Source organism: Protopterus annectens, chromosome 12.part0 (genome assembly GCF_019279795.1).
Source record: "Protopterus annectens isolate FY-2018-M chromosome 12.part0, PAN1.0, whole genome shotgun sequence".
Lineage (NCBI taxonomy): Eukaryota > Metazoa > Chordata > Ceratodontiformes > Protopteridae > Protopterus > Protopterus annectens.
The window spans coordinates 923,658,347-923,675,846 of record NC_056746.1 but is presented as its reverse complement, the minus strand read 5'-3'; the positions used below and the strand labels follow the sequence as shown (position 1 = coordinate 923,675,846).

At 37.7% G+C, this 17,500-nt stretch overlaps 1 protein-coding gene across 6 annotated transcripts in view; it reads left to right on the top strand.

Annotated features, from left to right (window-relative positions):
• The window catches only part of RIPOR3 (RIPOR family member 3), an 856,049-nt gene that overhangs the window by 715,516 nt on the left and 123,033 nt on the right, over positions 1-17,500 (top strand). For all 6 annotated transcript variants that reach the window (XM_044089954.1, XM_044089953.1, XM_044089949.1 and 3 more), the window contains one exon: positions 2,517-2,679. In XM_044089954.1, the coding sequence (XP_043945889.1) occupies positions 2,517-2,679 (163 nt within the window). The remainder of the gene's footprint in view (positions 1-2,516; positions 2,680-17,500) is intronic.

The following is a 17,500-nucleotide window of genomic DNA, read 5'->3' as shown; positions in this document are numbered from 1 at the left end:
TAGATAGTGACATTTCTGTTGCCATACGGGATGCTTTAGCACACCTTTGCAAGACAGCTGTGCATAAAATTATTGTTTGATAGCCAGGTGAGTTGGCTGACCCTAAAAGGCATAAAATCAGTAACAGATTTTAAATATTGCTCTTATAAAAAGAAGATTGCTAGAATAACAGGTTTTGTATTAGCATGTATTTTCTGAAGGATATGACGTTTGACACTACACTGTCTGCAATTGTTTAGTCACTTCAATCCCCAGTGATTTGCCAGAATGCCACAAATTGTATGAGGAACAAACAAAACATATAGGACAAAAATCTGGATAGTCTACAAAATTCTGGACAGTAGAGATTTATGAGATGACACATTTGATGCCTAAAAATGAAAACTTCACTTTTCCCAGGGCAACCTAGTTTCCAAGGGAAGTAAATGAGAAATTACCAATATTCACTTTGGATATGGTTGATGCTGATGAGAATTTACCAATATTCGCTTTGGATATGGTTAATGCTGACGATGAAGGTTGGATTGAATTGCTGAGTTTGCCCCAATTTTAAATGCGAATGGCACTTTCACATTTCTCCATTTGGGATCTCCCACATTATTTGTGTTAGAATTAAATTGCTTGCATCTGGCCTTTGGTTCTCACACCACAGAAGCATGTGAAGAACCAGTCTTGTAAGTGCAAGTGTGATTGTAATAATTCAGGCTTTTAACATGACACATGAAATATCTGAAATGGATGTGTATATCTACAGTTCACTGCAACTCTACCCTAAATTGTCAGGTGTTGTCCCTTTTCAGTGTAGTATCCTGGGATACCTCTGACTTCTGCCCCACCCCATTCCTAGGTATTCTACAATCTACACTGTACATCAGGGTCTATATGACCACAGCTTCAACACTTCATTAGACATTAACTGTTTGCCAGTACTCAGCTGTTTTCTTACCCATCCTAGAATGTGAAAAATAGGCACTGTGCCTAAATGTGGATTCACAATAATAAATGCATGGAATCTTAGGCCTTGTAAATTGTTTGCATGTAATCACCAGTGAAGGGTAAGGAGACATGTCTCCCTAGAACCTTTAAAGATTAATAAATGGAGTTTTCTAAAATGTGCATTTTTATTTTGGGAAATGCTTTAAGAAAAACATGCATCAGTATGATGAATGCAGATACATTGCGCTACTTCCTGTTCTCTGAAGAATATAAGTCCCATTTTCTCGTTATTCTCGCTCCCCTTATCCCCCTTCTCATTGTGGAATACTTCACAAGTGGCTCCGTGTGTAGTGTGGTTGTCATCTACTCAATGCCTCCCCTGCTTGTGCTTTGCTTTGACACCTAGGTTATTTGCATTGTTAACCAGCCAAGTGTTGCTGGGCAAAGATTATTTTCATTGCTGGCCTGGGGACAAAAAAATTCCATTCGCATTTGCAAACAAGCACAGCAATATTAAAATAATCCTATAAGATATACCTACGATGGATATCAAATAGCTAGATTAGTGAAAAGCATTGTACAAAGGTAGATGTAATGTAAGGGGCAAAAAGGATGGAGTTATGTTCTATCTCTGTTCTAGTTTACTAATTTAATTATCAGTGATTACTCTCACTTACGTTACTAGTTCAATTTGATGTTTAGTATCTCTGATTGCAGTAGCTGTGCAGCTTTTTTCCCTACAGCAATCCTGCTTTAACTAGTGAAGTTTTCTCATTTAATAGTCTGCTGTCAGTAAAACTGCAGACTTTCAATGTTCCTTCTTGCTTCATAGACCCCAAGTTATCTGAACTACCTGTGGTTAACCGGGGACAAGGATATGAGACGTCACTGCTTTAACAGACTTGTGGCCAAATTAGCAGAGGTTTAATGGCATACAGACCAGATATCTTGTATTTGCATAGAAAGGGTGATATTAAGAATGATCACTTTCACTAGTTCATGTAGTTTAGTATTAAGTAATGTCTAAAAGCTTGAAAGTTGAAACATACCATTTTCTGTTTCCCTAAGACTTGCACATTAGTGTCTAATCACCTTCCCCCTGATTAATATACCCAAAGACTTTGTGATTCTGACTTTAGGTGTGAGCCTAACACTCTTGCATTGTGCCAGACTGCTCTTTGTAATGGTATTCATTTACTCTTGTAGCGGGTGTAATTATTTGAGGTGTGTCTCTTGTAACATTACACCCAGGCTTTCCCTAACGTTTGTTAGTAATGCACTAATGCAGAAGCAGCAGGTGATCCTTTAGTACTCTTGGGCTGCTGCTGCTACCTTTCCAGCACTATTACTGATAAAAAAGATTGGGAAAGCACCAGCACTACTGCTTTTAGTGCTGAATTCTTATTTTTACATTAGGTAGGTAAGTGCACACAGGCAATTTCTAGTTAAAAAAACTGTGTATGAAGTGGGGGGGTTATAACTCTCTTGTTCATATGGCAGTTTGTAGTCCTTTCAAGCTTATATTACAAAAAAAACCTAACTTCTTGGCAGTTTACATGAGTTTTCTCTAAATTTTATAGTACTGGCACACTGCATGAAGGCACACTTCGGAATTTTGGCATGTTGAAAGACAGCTTAGCATCTGGACTCCGAGTACCTGAAGAACTTCCATTAACTACAGAGAATGACAATGTAGACATGACTTTGATGATTCATCTGCAGGTCTGCAATCGTCTCCTACAGGTATTTTTGTATTCCATAAACATAAAACTGCTAACTCTCATTTACCTATAACCTTATATGCAGCTGCTGTCTGGCCTGTCCAGGCATGTTATTTAATATTTTATAAAATCAGCTCATTGAATTGTTGACAAAATACTTATGCTTAAGCCTGCTAGAGCAGATTATGCTAATATAGGTGACAGTAACACATCTCGGTGTCCTTCAGGTAGTAGAAAGAACATTACAGAACATCGTGTCCAACTATTCTCATGTTTAATATGGTTGCATGATGCATCTTGGGTGGTCTGAAGTCAGTTAACAGAATCACTGTTTGCAAAAGCAGAACTGGTTCGTCATAGTACAATTTGTTATATACTGCCATCCTGACAAAAACTGCAATTGTATTAATTAGACTTGCATTTGGGGAGGAGGGTGGTTCCCAAAACTCCGGATTTTTTTTTTTTTTTTTTTGTGGAGTAGTGGCCACCTTAGAATTGAATATATATTACTCTGCGGAGAAGTTAGGGTATGAGAGGGCTTCCCCTCTACCATGTAAAGCAGTTATTGCATTTTCTTTCATTTCTGGTACTGTTTGTTTTGTCTTGCATATGTCAATCAATGTTTTCTTTTGCCATTCTTCTTTAGTGGTAATGAGGCACATTGCCCATTATATATTTAAATTAGATGCACACAGTGCATTGAAATGAGGAGTAGTAGAACCGTCTTTCCAGCTTCACAACATGCCTGATTTGTGAAGTTATAGCAAAAATTACAATGTAAACTTTTCTTCTCACTTACAAAGTGAAGATGGTGTGCTGGGATTGAAATCAACACTGTAAGTCACTGTTTTTATATAATTAGAGTACTAAATCAACTGATTTTGCATTTAATTTCCAAATATCTTATTTAAGTCTCCATTTTTGTGGGAGGTACACCCATGGAAGTGGTGTTGTAGGTGTGCACATTTTTAATTTTAAAAAAGAGGGTTAATATCCTTTTGTAAATGCTTAATCTTTTTGTTAAGTAGAAACCCACATTATCATAGATGCATATGTTTGAGAGAGAAGTTATCACGTCAATGAATAGATGAGAAAGCAGCATCCATGTTACCACAGATGAGTATGCATTTCAGTGAGAAAATGGGTCCATGTTACTGTAAATGTTTGACTGTCTTGCCTGTACAGCATGACCCATTAAAATGTTGATACGCAGCTGTTTCACTGGTACACCCTGGCCCTATATGCAATTGTTTCACTTCTTTTTTTGTTTTCATTCTTAGATGCATCACTTTGCTTAAATTTGTTAATTGGGAATGTCCAGCTGGGAAGTTCAGTTTTCAGTGGAGTCTCAGGGAGATGGCTCCGAGACAAAAGCAGTAACAGTGGCAATTGATTGACAACAGCAGATGCAGTTTTGAAATTAAAACAAGATGGCATACAATTACAAAAAAATTAAACTCATGAAATCAAAAAACATCATGGCATGTGTTACAATATTCACAACTAATCACAAAGAATGTATAAAAGTAACCAGGGAAACGATTATTGAAAAGAAAAAAGCATGAGGGAAAGAGTTCATTTTTTGAAAGATCATTTACAAAACTAAGACATGGAAAGGAAAGATGGAGCAAATTCAGCACGGATCTAAATGAAAGGGCATAGAATATATGTAATAGCAGTAATAACGACCATGAAAAGTTTGAGAGAGGAGTTTTACTGCAATGAAAAGTATGACATTCGGCATTATAAAAATGATCCTGGCAATTCATTAAAGCTCCTAGCATGAGCCCAGGCTCATGCTAGAAATGCCCTTCCAGTATGGCTAATGCTAGAAATGCTCTTGCTGCATGACACACCCATTTGTGATTCGCATGAACATGCTAACCAAGATGAGATAAAACCTTATTATCTTCTAATTTGCATTTCCTTGAATCACAGTTACTACTGCAATGTGCAGATCATGGCTGATCAGCACATTGTGATAGTAATCTGCCTCTCATGTAGCCAGTGAAATCCCTCCTTCAGTCACTGTCTCATAAACACACACACACACACACACACACACACACACACATATATATATATATATATATATATATATGTATGTGTATATATATATATATATATATATATACCACATTTGCTGTACATGTCCCTAACCTCCCGTAGATCCCCCCACCAAGTAATACTTTAGTACCATGTATGTATTAGACTCTGGTGTCTAGTGTATCCCATAACCCTGATCCCTGTTATACTGTCAATGCCATTATGGCACTTTACATTCATGCCTGGTGGTCTATTGTTCTCCCCATCACCCTTGTGAAGTGTGTGCTGTTACGGCACTTTCATGTGATTTTCCCATCCCCAATTCCTCACATTACTATTGGTGCTATTATACCATTTTAGAGTGTTTTCAGTGGTTCTTCCTATCACCATTATGTTGGTCTGTGCCTTAGGGCACTTTATGGAGTAATCCATGGTGTCTATTGTATCACCCACTCCACCAACCTCCATTGTAATGTTGGAGCCATCATGTGACTTAAAGTATTCCCTGATGTTTAGTGTATCCCTGTTGTGATGGTGCCATTACAGCACGTAAACATTCCCTGGTGTCTAATGCATCTCACCTAACCCCTGGACCCTGTAGTAAGATTAGTCCCAATACAGCACTGTTTCCCCCCCACCCCTGGTCCCTGTAGTAACATCAGTGCCAATGCAGCACTGTTTACCCCCCCCCCCCAGCAGTCCCTGTGGTAAAGTTGGTGCTAGTACTTCACTTCTGTTGTCTGGTGGCTCCCTATTTCCCATTTTGATGTTGCTATAGTTATGGCACTTTTAAAGTAAATCTTGGTGTCTAGTAGTTTCCCTGCACCACGTTCATGTTCGACAGTTGAACACAGCCTTTTGCCCATGTTTGCAAATGTGATGTGGTGAGGATGACCGAGCTGATCTACACAGCCCAGCAATTCAAGAAAGTGCTTGGTCATGTAGATGGCATCCAGGGAGTAGTTCTGTGGAAAGAGCAACTGGCTAATTAGCATATGCCTATGCCCTCAGAATGCCTCATTAGCATTCAGTATGGCCATTATTCATGTTGGAGGACCATGCAAAGGTGCTTTCTGAATACCAAAAAAGACCCGCAGTGTATGCATGGTACACATCATTGTACTCTTATGAATTCAGCCCTCTGCCTTAGCTGAAAATCAAATTGATCCAATGAGTAATTAATGTACTTATAAGAAGAAAGGCATTGTTAAAGGTCAGCTGATACGAGCTTCGAGGATGTCCAGTACTTTGGATTATTTTTTGGAGGAAGTTGATTTGTTAAAAAGGTTGTTCCTTGAAAGAGGATACCCGGAATCACTAATTGATACCTTAATTAAAGAAGTCTCAAATAATAGGGAGGATAGATACTTCCCTTTATTGGGTGTGGGCTGGGCCATGCTTATGATGAAATAGTTAAGAATCATGGAAATGCAGGTCATTACAACTATATCTGCTCTTTTTCCAACAATTCTAAACAAGTTGAGGAAGTGATCTCAAACTACTGGCCAGTCCTGACATTTCATGATGAACTAAAAAAGCTAGTCCCAGAGTATCCTACATTTATTAGACATAGAGACGTCAATATGAAAGAGTTATTTGAAATGAAGCAGTCACATAGAACAATAAATAATGGTTCCAGAAGAGGCACATACAAATGTGGGATGTGTAAGCAATGTATAGCCATCATAAATAAAGGTTCACTGTATATTCCATCAAGAAAATTTTATTTTCAATCAAACTGTCACACAAATTGTGGAACTAAAGGTGTGGTATATCTTGGCTACTGCACCAAATTTTATAGTTTTTATACAGGTAAGACAGAAAGAAAACTGAGAAAAATAATTTATGAGCACCTTTATATGATGTCTCTAGAAAGAAGGATTCTAATGCCTTTTATAAGCATTCCATTACATGCCCGGAAATGGAATTGAAATTCATTGTTCTTGAACAAGTACAGGTAGATGGTAGAGGAGGAGACTGGGAGACTAAACTGGAATATAAAGAGCTCCTTTGGCAACTCAAGTTAGATGCTGGTAGGTGTCCAGGTCTCAATGATAACATTAATATAAGTAGTGTTTTGAAGTTGAGGGAAGGCTAGACTATAAACATGAAGCAATCAAAGCATATGCAACATATTTTAGCTGATATACGCACCTGTTCAGATGTGTTATACATCTGTGTTTGTATTTTGTGCTATTGACTTACACATTCATTTATTATAAATTTCTTATATTTTGTTGTATTCACAATGTCAGTTTAATTTTTTCACTAACAATGTAGTAAATAGGATGTTCTTAGGTCAAGTTAGTATCTTAACATATTTTAATAGTTTTTCACAGTGTGCTTTTAACCTTTTGATGTAAATAATTGTCAAAAGCATATTCCAGAGTCATTCTTAGATAGAATGTGATTAACATTGCATGGTTTAACATTATTTTTAAGGGTTCATTTTTAGAATCTTGTTATTTATGATATTATATATTTTTTTTAGAAGCAATGGCAGCTTTATTAAGTCACATGACTTAATAGTTAGCTCTATATAAGTGGAATTAATCACTGTATATTTCATCTTGATAAAGCTTGGTATTGGACCAAGCGAAAGTGCTTGATGCATTCGTTGTCCGCTATTGTGTTTTATTAAACTTTTGGAAGCAATCGAGTGGTTCCTGTTCTTCCTTTCGTGGATTTTGGGTTACTAGTTCATCGGTCTGTTTGGTTTTTTTGTAATTAATGTACATAGCTGATTCCAGTTATGTGTCTAATTATTATGAAGGTGGTCATCCAGGAGAAAGTGTGCTTGTTATTTGCATTTCTTACTTGAAGGAAGTAGCTGACTCCAAATTTTGCCAGTATGAATGTAAAGCAGAGTCTGAGTTTTATGGCTAGGGTCATGCCTGCAAAAGATCCTCAGAACAGTGCACATGCCCAGTTAATGTATAAATTAAAGAAAGTTTTAGTGATAACAGACTTGGGGATATGGCAAAGTTGGAATGCAAATTCCCTAAGATTTTGAAGGGGAGCTCTCTAACCAAATATTCCAGAGTAGGATAGACAAGACACAATTGGGTAATGTTAAGGTAGTGATTGACATCTAACCAGAGTTTTCCAACAATGGTAAGTGTGACTGTTGTCTCCAGAAGCAAATTGAGATTTTGTGTTATATGTTTGATGAAACTGAAGTGGAAATACACGATTAATGAAAACATGAGTGATTGAAGGAAGCCTGATCTGGCACAGGAGACTATCGTACTGTCTGTGAGGAATGCTTATGTCCTGTACAGTTTACCTGGTGGGAGTATGTTTTAAAATGGCTTTCTGCACATTATTGAATTTTTATCTAGGGTTACTCCTAGTAGCTTGGTTGGTACCTACTTTCTCAGTGAGTGTAGAATTAATTCCAACTATAGAGATGGCGGAGACTTAGAAAACGTAGTGTTTGGTGTGTGAGGAAGATGTGAAAAGTTATAGTAAGGGGTGGCTCAGAAGACGAGAGCATTAGTTTGATTTAATGTGGTATCCAGGAATAAGCACTTGCTGCTTTGCTCCAAGTGTAGAGAGTGAAAGGAATATTTTAGAATGGGATAGTGTGTGGAGAGACGTACCCGAGATGGTAGAATCTTCTACATATTTGATGAGTTGGGAATTCCCAGATTAGTGAGCCATGCTGTTTGCATAAATGGTGAATAGAAGTGAGCCAAGCACAGTGATCAGAGGAACTCCTACTCTAATGGGAAGTTGCATGGCAATTACATTATTTCACTTTACGACCTAAAATGCATTGCTGAGGTAACTGGAGAACCATTTGTAGCAAAGACCAATGTTCGGTAGAATTAGTTTGCTTTGGATATGCTACAGGAAGAAAATTTTGGCTTGGTCTAGGAAAATAGTGCTGACAACTCTTCCAAAGTGGAGCTCTCCATGGAAATGTTTAACTAGGGCTGATCCATTTCACTGCAAACATATGAATGTTTCAATGGGAGAACAATAACAGGGCTCATATTGCTGTAGACATCCAAGTCTTTCAGTGAGAGAACAGTGCCCTTGAAGCTGAAGATGTGAAACTTCATCAGTATGAACGCAGTGCCTGTAAGACTTGTTCAGTATGAGAGCAGGACCTTTCTAAGTGCAGATGTGAGACTGCTACTGTGCAAGAACAAAGTTATGTAGCCGTAGATATTGGACTGCTTCAGTGAGAGAGCAGTGCTGTTGAAGCAAAGATGGATGACTCCTTCAGTCGAAGAACAGGGCCCTTAAGTGTAGATGTAACTGAGAGCAAGGCCATTATGTTTTAAATGTGCATCCCTTTTATGAGAAGAGCCCTCTGTAACCAGTTACAACAAAATATGAAAGTAGACCCTTCAGGCCTTGAAATTCTGTTTCTGCTGAAATATTTTTTCGTTCATTTTAATGCTTGTTAAATCTACAATGTTAATCTGTGATTATTTTGTTTATAGTTATACAGCTCCTATATTAAGGGTGTTGTGCATTATCATACCATTTAAAAGTTATTTTAGCTAAAGATCATCTTTTGAATCTGAATGTTGAGACATGCATTACAAATGTTGAAAAAACACAATTTTCTTTAGCAGGATCATTTTTCCTGTATATAAATAAAAGGGTCATATTTAAAAATACAGCCAGGAGTGGCAGAGAGGTCTCAAGAGGCCCCCAATACTGCTATTGTAGAGAAAGACCATTGAGAAATTTCTGGTAACGTGCTGCAGGAATCACGTTTGTTGCACTTCGCCAGGTTCCATAATGCACCATCCATTCACAGATTCAATTATGCAGAAAGTTGAGCTTTCTTTCATGTCTGTTCCCTAATCATACTGTTGCTTCATTAACTTGAAACTGTAAGGTATATAATCAGAAATGAAATCTCAAATGTAAGCCTCATAGCTGAATAAATAAAAGAACATGTTCATAGTAGCTTTAATTTTTTCCTGGCATAATGCAGATGTAGCATTTTGCAAAACTGTAGACTAGTGTTTTTGGAAAGTGAATAAATTAATGTAAATAGAACTTTTTTCTGGCTGAACTGTATTTATAACAATCAGTTTCTGTGCCTTAGCATTTTACCCCCTGCAGCCTTGATAATTATAACCTTTTAATGAGCTTCACATACCAGAAGACATATCTGGAATAAAATGTTTATGCAGGAGTTTTTTTCTTGCCATTTTAAGATTTTTCTAGTTGAGTGGGTTCTGTTCAAGCAGCTTTATTATGCACAAACACATTGAGGCTTAATAACTTTAACTTAGGTAAACTTATATACAAACTAGTTATCACAGTCATACATGCTCACTCTCTGGCTGCACTCTCAAAATGGCATGGAGATCAGCACATGCTCAGTATTTATATGCACGTTCAGTCCTTGAAATCCTTCTTAAAGACACAGCACAAACTCTCTGTTCTACATCCTTCCTCTTTGAGAAAAAAGTTATACAGTATCGACAATATCAGTTGACATACAATGCAATCAATACAAATAATTCTCTGTCATGCAAGTACACAGAACTAGATACGCATATATACAATAAGTGCAGGTCGCTGTGTCTTTCACACTAGGTCTGGAAATACGACCAAAATGTGTGACATAAAACTTAGAATCAGATTTAGCAACTGGGACCATCTCTGCTGAATGTTCAACCTTGGGAATATCAGGAACATCATCAGGAATAAAAGCAGAAGTCAAGACATGTTCTGCAACAGGAACATTATCTTGATTGCTCTGAGATCTAGAGTCTGTATCACAGGAACAATGCTGTGATATTGATTCTGGTACAGAAAGAAGATGTCTGTGATTTCTCTTGTACTCCACTCCCTCAGATTCTATGAATTAGGATCTCGGATTGGTACATGTACCTGTTACTTACCAATCCAGTTGAAACCTTTTGCCATTTGTATCCTCACTGTCCCTCCTTCAATGGACAAAGAAATCTGCTCGATTTAACACAGCTGGACTTCTGGAAAGAATGCTTCCTCAGTAATTGGACTCTAATGGTTCTGTTATTCTTAGCTTTAGGCCTCAACAAACTGGAACTAATAGGCAATGTTGTTCTGGTTTGCCTGGATACAAGTGTCTGAGCAGGCAAGCCAAGTATATCATCATGGGGTATGTTTCTGAGATTAAGTAACTTCAAAAAGACATTGCTATTGTCACACTTTGACATTTCAAGTAATTGCTTTGCACTCTGTACTGCATGTTCAGCTGGTCCATTTGACTGTGGATATTCTGGACTGCTAGTAACATGTACAAGGTTCCTTTCTCTTGCAAATTTCTGAAACAACTGACTAGTAAATTGAGTATCATTGTCAGAAATAACTTTGCATGGACTGAGAAATAACGTTTCAACTTCGTGATAGCAGTGAATGTTAGGTTAGGTAGTGAATCGATCTCAAAGCAGTTCAACTAAGAGTCTACCAATACTAAGTAATGCTGATTGTTCCACTGGAATATGTCAGTGGCTGCTGTTGACCAAGGTAATTCAGGAACTTGACTTAGCTAAAGTGGTTCTCTTTGCAAATACTGTTTAGTACTATTGCATACTAAACAAGAACAAAGTACTTTCTCAATGTTTTTTTACTAGAGAAGGCCAAAATATTAGCTCTCTCGCCCTTGGTTTGGTAGATTCGGAACCTGGGTGACCATGATGGAAAATCTGGATATATTTATGTTGTAAGAAAGCAGGAACAACAATTCTAGGACCTTTGAAAATAATGCCATCTTCCATCAGTATTTCATCTCTGTAAGGAAAATAAGCTTGCACATCTGGTGGTACACTAGGTTGCTTTGACGGCTATCCAACATTACTGTGGTGGTTGAGCTTCTGCAAAATTAGATCAGTCTTTGTATGATTTCTCAGCTCATCAAGTCTTGTGGTAGAAATATTATACACTTCCATTACATCAAAGTCAAAATTCTCTGCATCAAGCTGTTCCATTGTATTTCTGTGTGATCTGGAGATCAGCTAGATAATGACGTTTGCCTTTTGTATTGACCAATTTGAAGTTGTACTTTTGCAATTTGAGCATCATTCTTTGTAATCTTGCTGGAGCTGAATGCATAGGCTTCTTTAACCATAGATATGATAATGAAACTTTGAACATGTAAATACTATTCCCAAAATTTCTTTCTCGATCTGAGCATATTGCATTTCATTTTGGGTAAGGGTTCTAGATGCATAGGCTACTGGTCTGCCTTCTTGAAGAATAACTGTACCAAGACCAAAAGCATCACAGGAAAGATTGCCTGGTTTATTGACATCTTAGTATCTTAATGTAGGTGGGGTGGCAATTTTCCACTTAAGGTCTTCAAATGCTCTTTGGTGCTGTTCCAACCAAGACCGTGTAACATTTTTGCGCATCAGCTGTCTCAAAGGTGCAGTCAACTCACTGAAGTCTGGTATAAACTTAACTAAATAGTTGACCATGCCAAGAAAATGTAGAGCTTGAACATGATCAGGCAATGGCATCTCAGGAATAGCTGCTTGCTTGGATGGGTCTGGTCTCAAGCCAATACTGGTAAATAAATGACCTACATATGTAACGTCTGGTAGTCTGAATTTGCACTTTAGAGGACTGAGCTTTAAGTTAACTTCAAGTGCTGTGTTAAGAACTCTCTTAAGGTTTTTGGCATGCTGTGGTTCACCATTGCCTCTAACCAATAAATCAACTACTATTAGGGCACAAGGATAACCTGAAAAAATTTTCTCCATTGCATGCTGAAAGACTTCACTTGCAGAATTGCCAAAATTGACTTTTTGCATCCAAGACAGAAAAAAACAGTGGCATCCAGTATTAGGGTTGCGACTTCTTCGACTGTATGCAATGGATGATGCAGTCTCTTCGATGTTTTGTTCAAATCTCTTGGGTTAGTACATATTCTGATTTCGTCTGAGCCTTTTTTGTGGGCTGCTACCATGGACGACACCCATTCAGTTGGTTCTCTGACTGGACAAATTACACCTTGCTGCACCATTTTATCCAACTGAGCTTTAACTTTATCTTGCATAGCCATCGGAACTTTTCTCACTGGTCTTGACCACTGGACTTACCGCTGGGTCTAACTTCATAGAATACACAACTGAAAGTTTGCCTAGCTTGTCATTGAAAACATCAGCATACTCTGAAAATGGCTTCATAAAAATTGGAACTAGGATATGTGCTTATATGATGAACTACTTTGGTAAAAGAAAACGTATTCATTCTTAAACTGCCTCTGAGACCCAATAATGACTGCACAGGTCTTCGGACTACATAGAATAACAAGCTGTAACAGTTGCTAGCCAAATAACATGAAAGCACTACTGAGCCTTCGGTTTGAATTTCTTCATCTCCATAAGCAGCAAGTCTTGCACTGTGAGTTGGTCACCAGCTCTCACTTTAGCAAATGTGTCTGCTGACATAACATTACACTTAGAACCAGTGTCTACTTTGAGCTTGATGGATTTACCATTGATCTGGACAGTACAAATACTTCATTCTTTGTCAACAGATTCACTGCATCAACCTTTTCACCAATTACTGATACACCATCTACATAGAAAGTAGAATTGCAGCTCTCTGTATGATCAACTTGCTTTTTTGAGTGACCCTTCTTTATAACTGTGTGAGGTTTACTTGATTTTCACAACTTTTGAAAATGGTTCCATTTTTTCCACTTTTGGAATTGCTGACTAAATGCCAAGTATTTCTCTCTCAGACTCATGATTGGCACCACACTTGTGACAGTTAACTATAAAGCTAGATTTGGGTTTTGCTGATTCATGCTGATACTCCACTGAGCATGATACTTTATCTGAACTAGTCTTAGAACTTGCTGGAATCCTCAGGGAACTCTGAGGGACTGTGGTTGCGATGTGCTTAGGCCTGCTTCTGTTTGCCACGTGTTGCATGCTGCCTACATTTGCTGTGGAGCCTGCCAAAACCATGATTTTATCATTTGCAAGCATACTTGTGTGCCTTTCTGTAACTTCATGGATTTGACAAATCTCAATAGCTTTGCTTAGCATTAAATCACTGTCACAAAGCAAAATCTTTCTCACAGCAGCACTATTAATACCACACACAAGCCTGTCCTTTATCAACTCCTCTTTTAAGTCACCAAACTGACACATTTTACCTTTGTTCCTCAGGTCAGTAATGTGAGCTGCAAAGTCTCTCCTGGTTTCTGATCTCTTGTGTAAAACAAATGCCTCTCTAATGTAATATTTGTCTGGGGGTTTCACATTTCTCTGAATTTGTGCTTCAAACACTTGGGGGTCTTCCCTTGATTCAGCCTGTACAACAATATGGCAGTTTTCACCTTCTCCCTCATATACTGCTGATGCATACAGAAATGAACACTCTCTTTCAGTGGCCTCTGACCCAGCTAAGTTTAGCAAAATGAATGCCCTGGTGCATGCATCTTTGTCAGAATAAACTGCTTGTATAAAAATATTGTACCCTTGCTCAAATATTCTCCAATTTTCTGCAATATTCTGATCAAATACAAATGGTAAGGGCTTTCAAAATCCATCTACCGTATTAATACATACCAGTGAAGGATTTTGCAAATATGCACTAACACACACACACACTATATATATATATATATATATATATATATATATCTATACGCCAGAAATTTTTTCCCGGTTAGGGGTCGCCACAGCGGAACCTCCGGTCTGCTAATGATTGACTGTAGATTTTTACAGTGCCGATGTGCCAGCTTGACGCCCAACCTTCAACGAAGGCATGCCCATTCACGCATGTCTTTCGAACGTCACTCGACCACGGGGAGGACATACAGACTTCACACACAAGGTGCTCCAGCTGAGAATTGAATGGGAAAACTTCTTGCTGTGAGGCGACAATGGTACCGCTGCACCACCGCGGCATATATACTGCAAGAAATTACCTCTTATCAGTGCAAGAAATATTTCAAAATAACTGCACTGTGTGAATGAACTGGGTAGACAGCACATGGCACACTGAAACTTCTCCAAAATGGTGGTAATTTGCTGGATAATTCTTTACAGTGCAAGAAACACTTTGTAATGGCAACATTCTGCGAATAGACACACCCAGCACAAGAAACTTTTTGAAATGGCTGTACTTTGACTGTACTTCATGAAATAGTTGCACTTTGCACACAAATAAACTCCTTGAAATACATGCACAGTAATAAGCACACACTGTAAGCACTTTTACACAATTTGAGATACCTCAAATGAACTAGCTATGCTATTCAGGGCTTCGATCAATGCAAACTAGTAGTAATGCCAAAACACAGCACTTTGCCAAAAAGCACATGCAGTTGGCTTGCTTTATTTATGCTTAATGTGCCCTTTTGCCCTTATTATGTTTGTTTTACTTGTTTAATCTCTTTTCATGCCCATTACACTTCTCTTGTGCTCGTTTTACTCTAAGCATGCCCATTTTGCAATGCAAAGATTATTCCAAACCCCTTATGTACTTTTCTGATGCTTGTTTTATCAAATCTCTTAATTTTAAACATTTTGTTTAATCAACAAACCTTTTGTGCCTCTCACTTGTTTAATAATGTGGTTTGTGCGCTTGTAATGTTATAAAATAAACTGTTTGTGCAAGTTTTCATTACCTTTGGTTCTTTTCTGGTCCTTTTTAATGTGCTCATTTCTCTTAGTTTACCTTCAGTGTTAACTCTGCACCTCGTGGCTCTGGAAAGCAGTCTGTGGAATCCCAGTTTCTACACCATGTCGCTCGTCTAGTCTGGATACAGTAGACGAGAGTTCATGGTTTTGTTCAAGCAGCTTTATTATGTATAAACACATTGAGGCTTGTTAACTTTAATTTAGGTAAACTTGCATACAACAAACTAGCTATCACACTCCTACATGCTCACTCTCTGGCTGCACATTCAAAATAGTACAGAGATCAGCACATGTTCGATATTTATATGCAGGTTCAGTCCTTGAAACACTTCTTAAAGATGCAGCACACGCTCTGTTCTACACTATCATTCAAATTCTGAAATAAAAACGTATGCAACATATTTAATTTCCTAGTAAATTAAATAAGGAGAAAATACCCTTTTCATTTTATAAATAAAATCCAAACATTCTGACAAAGGGTGAAGAAAGCAGTCTTACAAATATAACTGTATTAGCTAGTAAGCTTTTTCCAGTATAATCAAAATTAAATGGAATCATGTCAAGGAAAACATTGTCAGACAAATGACAACACATTACTGTAAGAAAGAACAATCTACTTTTACTGGGAAATAACAGGTCTGGTCATAATTTCCTGCTATACCCTTTATTTAATCTTTTGATTGCAAAACAGTAGTGGTATTAGCAATGACATGATTCTGTTGGCCTCTTTTCCTCACCTCCAAATAAAAGTTAAGAATGCATGATGATCTATTGCAAATATTTCCCCCTTCATCTGAAGAAAAGGGTATGTAAAACATCAGCTCCTAGAAATCTGAATTCTGCCTGTGCTAGGGCTCTTTGTATAGTACCATATGGGGGTGCATGCATCTTAGCTGTACCTCATTCTGAGTCTTAAATTTCATTTTCCATGCAGTTCCAAGTTGAAAATGTATGTTACACATTTATGTTAACATTTTTAACATATAACGACAATAAATAATACTGAAACATATTAAATGAAAACTTTTTGCAACACACTTTAACCACGCTGAGAGCATCGTAGTTGAAGCTGTTAGTATGTGTTCCACATTTTGCGCATTTTTGCTACATTATGAGAGGAACTGTATGAGAGGGTGAGGTTCAAGACATATAGTTAGGCAGAAATAATTAGAATTGTTTCATTTTCAATTTGCCCATGGAGGTCTTACAGTTGAATACACCATAATCTGTGCTATGCTGTGTGTCTATGCTGATTAGCCAGGCAGGAGAAGACGGGACTTCCTGTATTTTCATCTGTAGTAGCTGTGTCTTGATTCAAATTCACAATGACAACAGCATTAGCCCCTGTGCCCACAGTTTCAGCGGCTACACACACACACACACACACACACACACACACACATTTTATATGTGCTGATGGCAGCTTTTAATTGGCAAAAGGCTTTCAGAAAATCAAAGTGCCATCGTCTGTCTCCATATGTATAGCTAACCGTCAATCCCTGGCTCATAAACTATGTGTGTTTGAATCAGTCCAACTGAAAATGGAAGCATTCAGTTATTTGCTGTTCACAAACTTGTACACGATTGTTTATTGTCATGCATAATAACTACAGCAATATTTATAAATTACTTGTGTAGTATTGGTTGCTTTAGAGTGTCTGCCTTCCTTAGTGCTTCAAACACTAGGTGTTAGAAAAACAAAAGTACATTTTACCTAACTCACAAAGAAAGGGCTAAAATGACAGTGGAAAGAAAATGCTTAAAAGGTTTATCAGAATCTTGACCCGGACATTTAATTCATAGCAAATGTATTTTTTTCTGTCTTGTCTCGTATGAACCTTTGCCATTACTCTTATGAGCTCTTTACAGCATATCACAGGATCAAGGAATTTGTCATTTGGAAACGTATTTTTCAGTTTGACCATTTCTGCCGAAGTCTGAAACGTTCTTTGCATTTGCAATACTCTATTTGTGTGGATACAGCTTTGCATATAAGCTAATTTTGTTAACACTTACATTTTCAGGACTGGTCTTTTGACAACTGCTAAATTACTACACTGAAAATAAAATCAGTACATAAGTATAGGCACCTACATAATCCATACTAATGCTTTCAGTCCTTCACCTTTGTATTGTTTTGGTGGACCTGCCCTTATTACTGGGATGTTTTCCTTACATTTT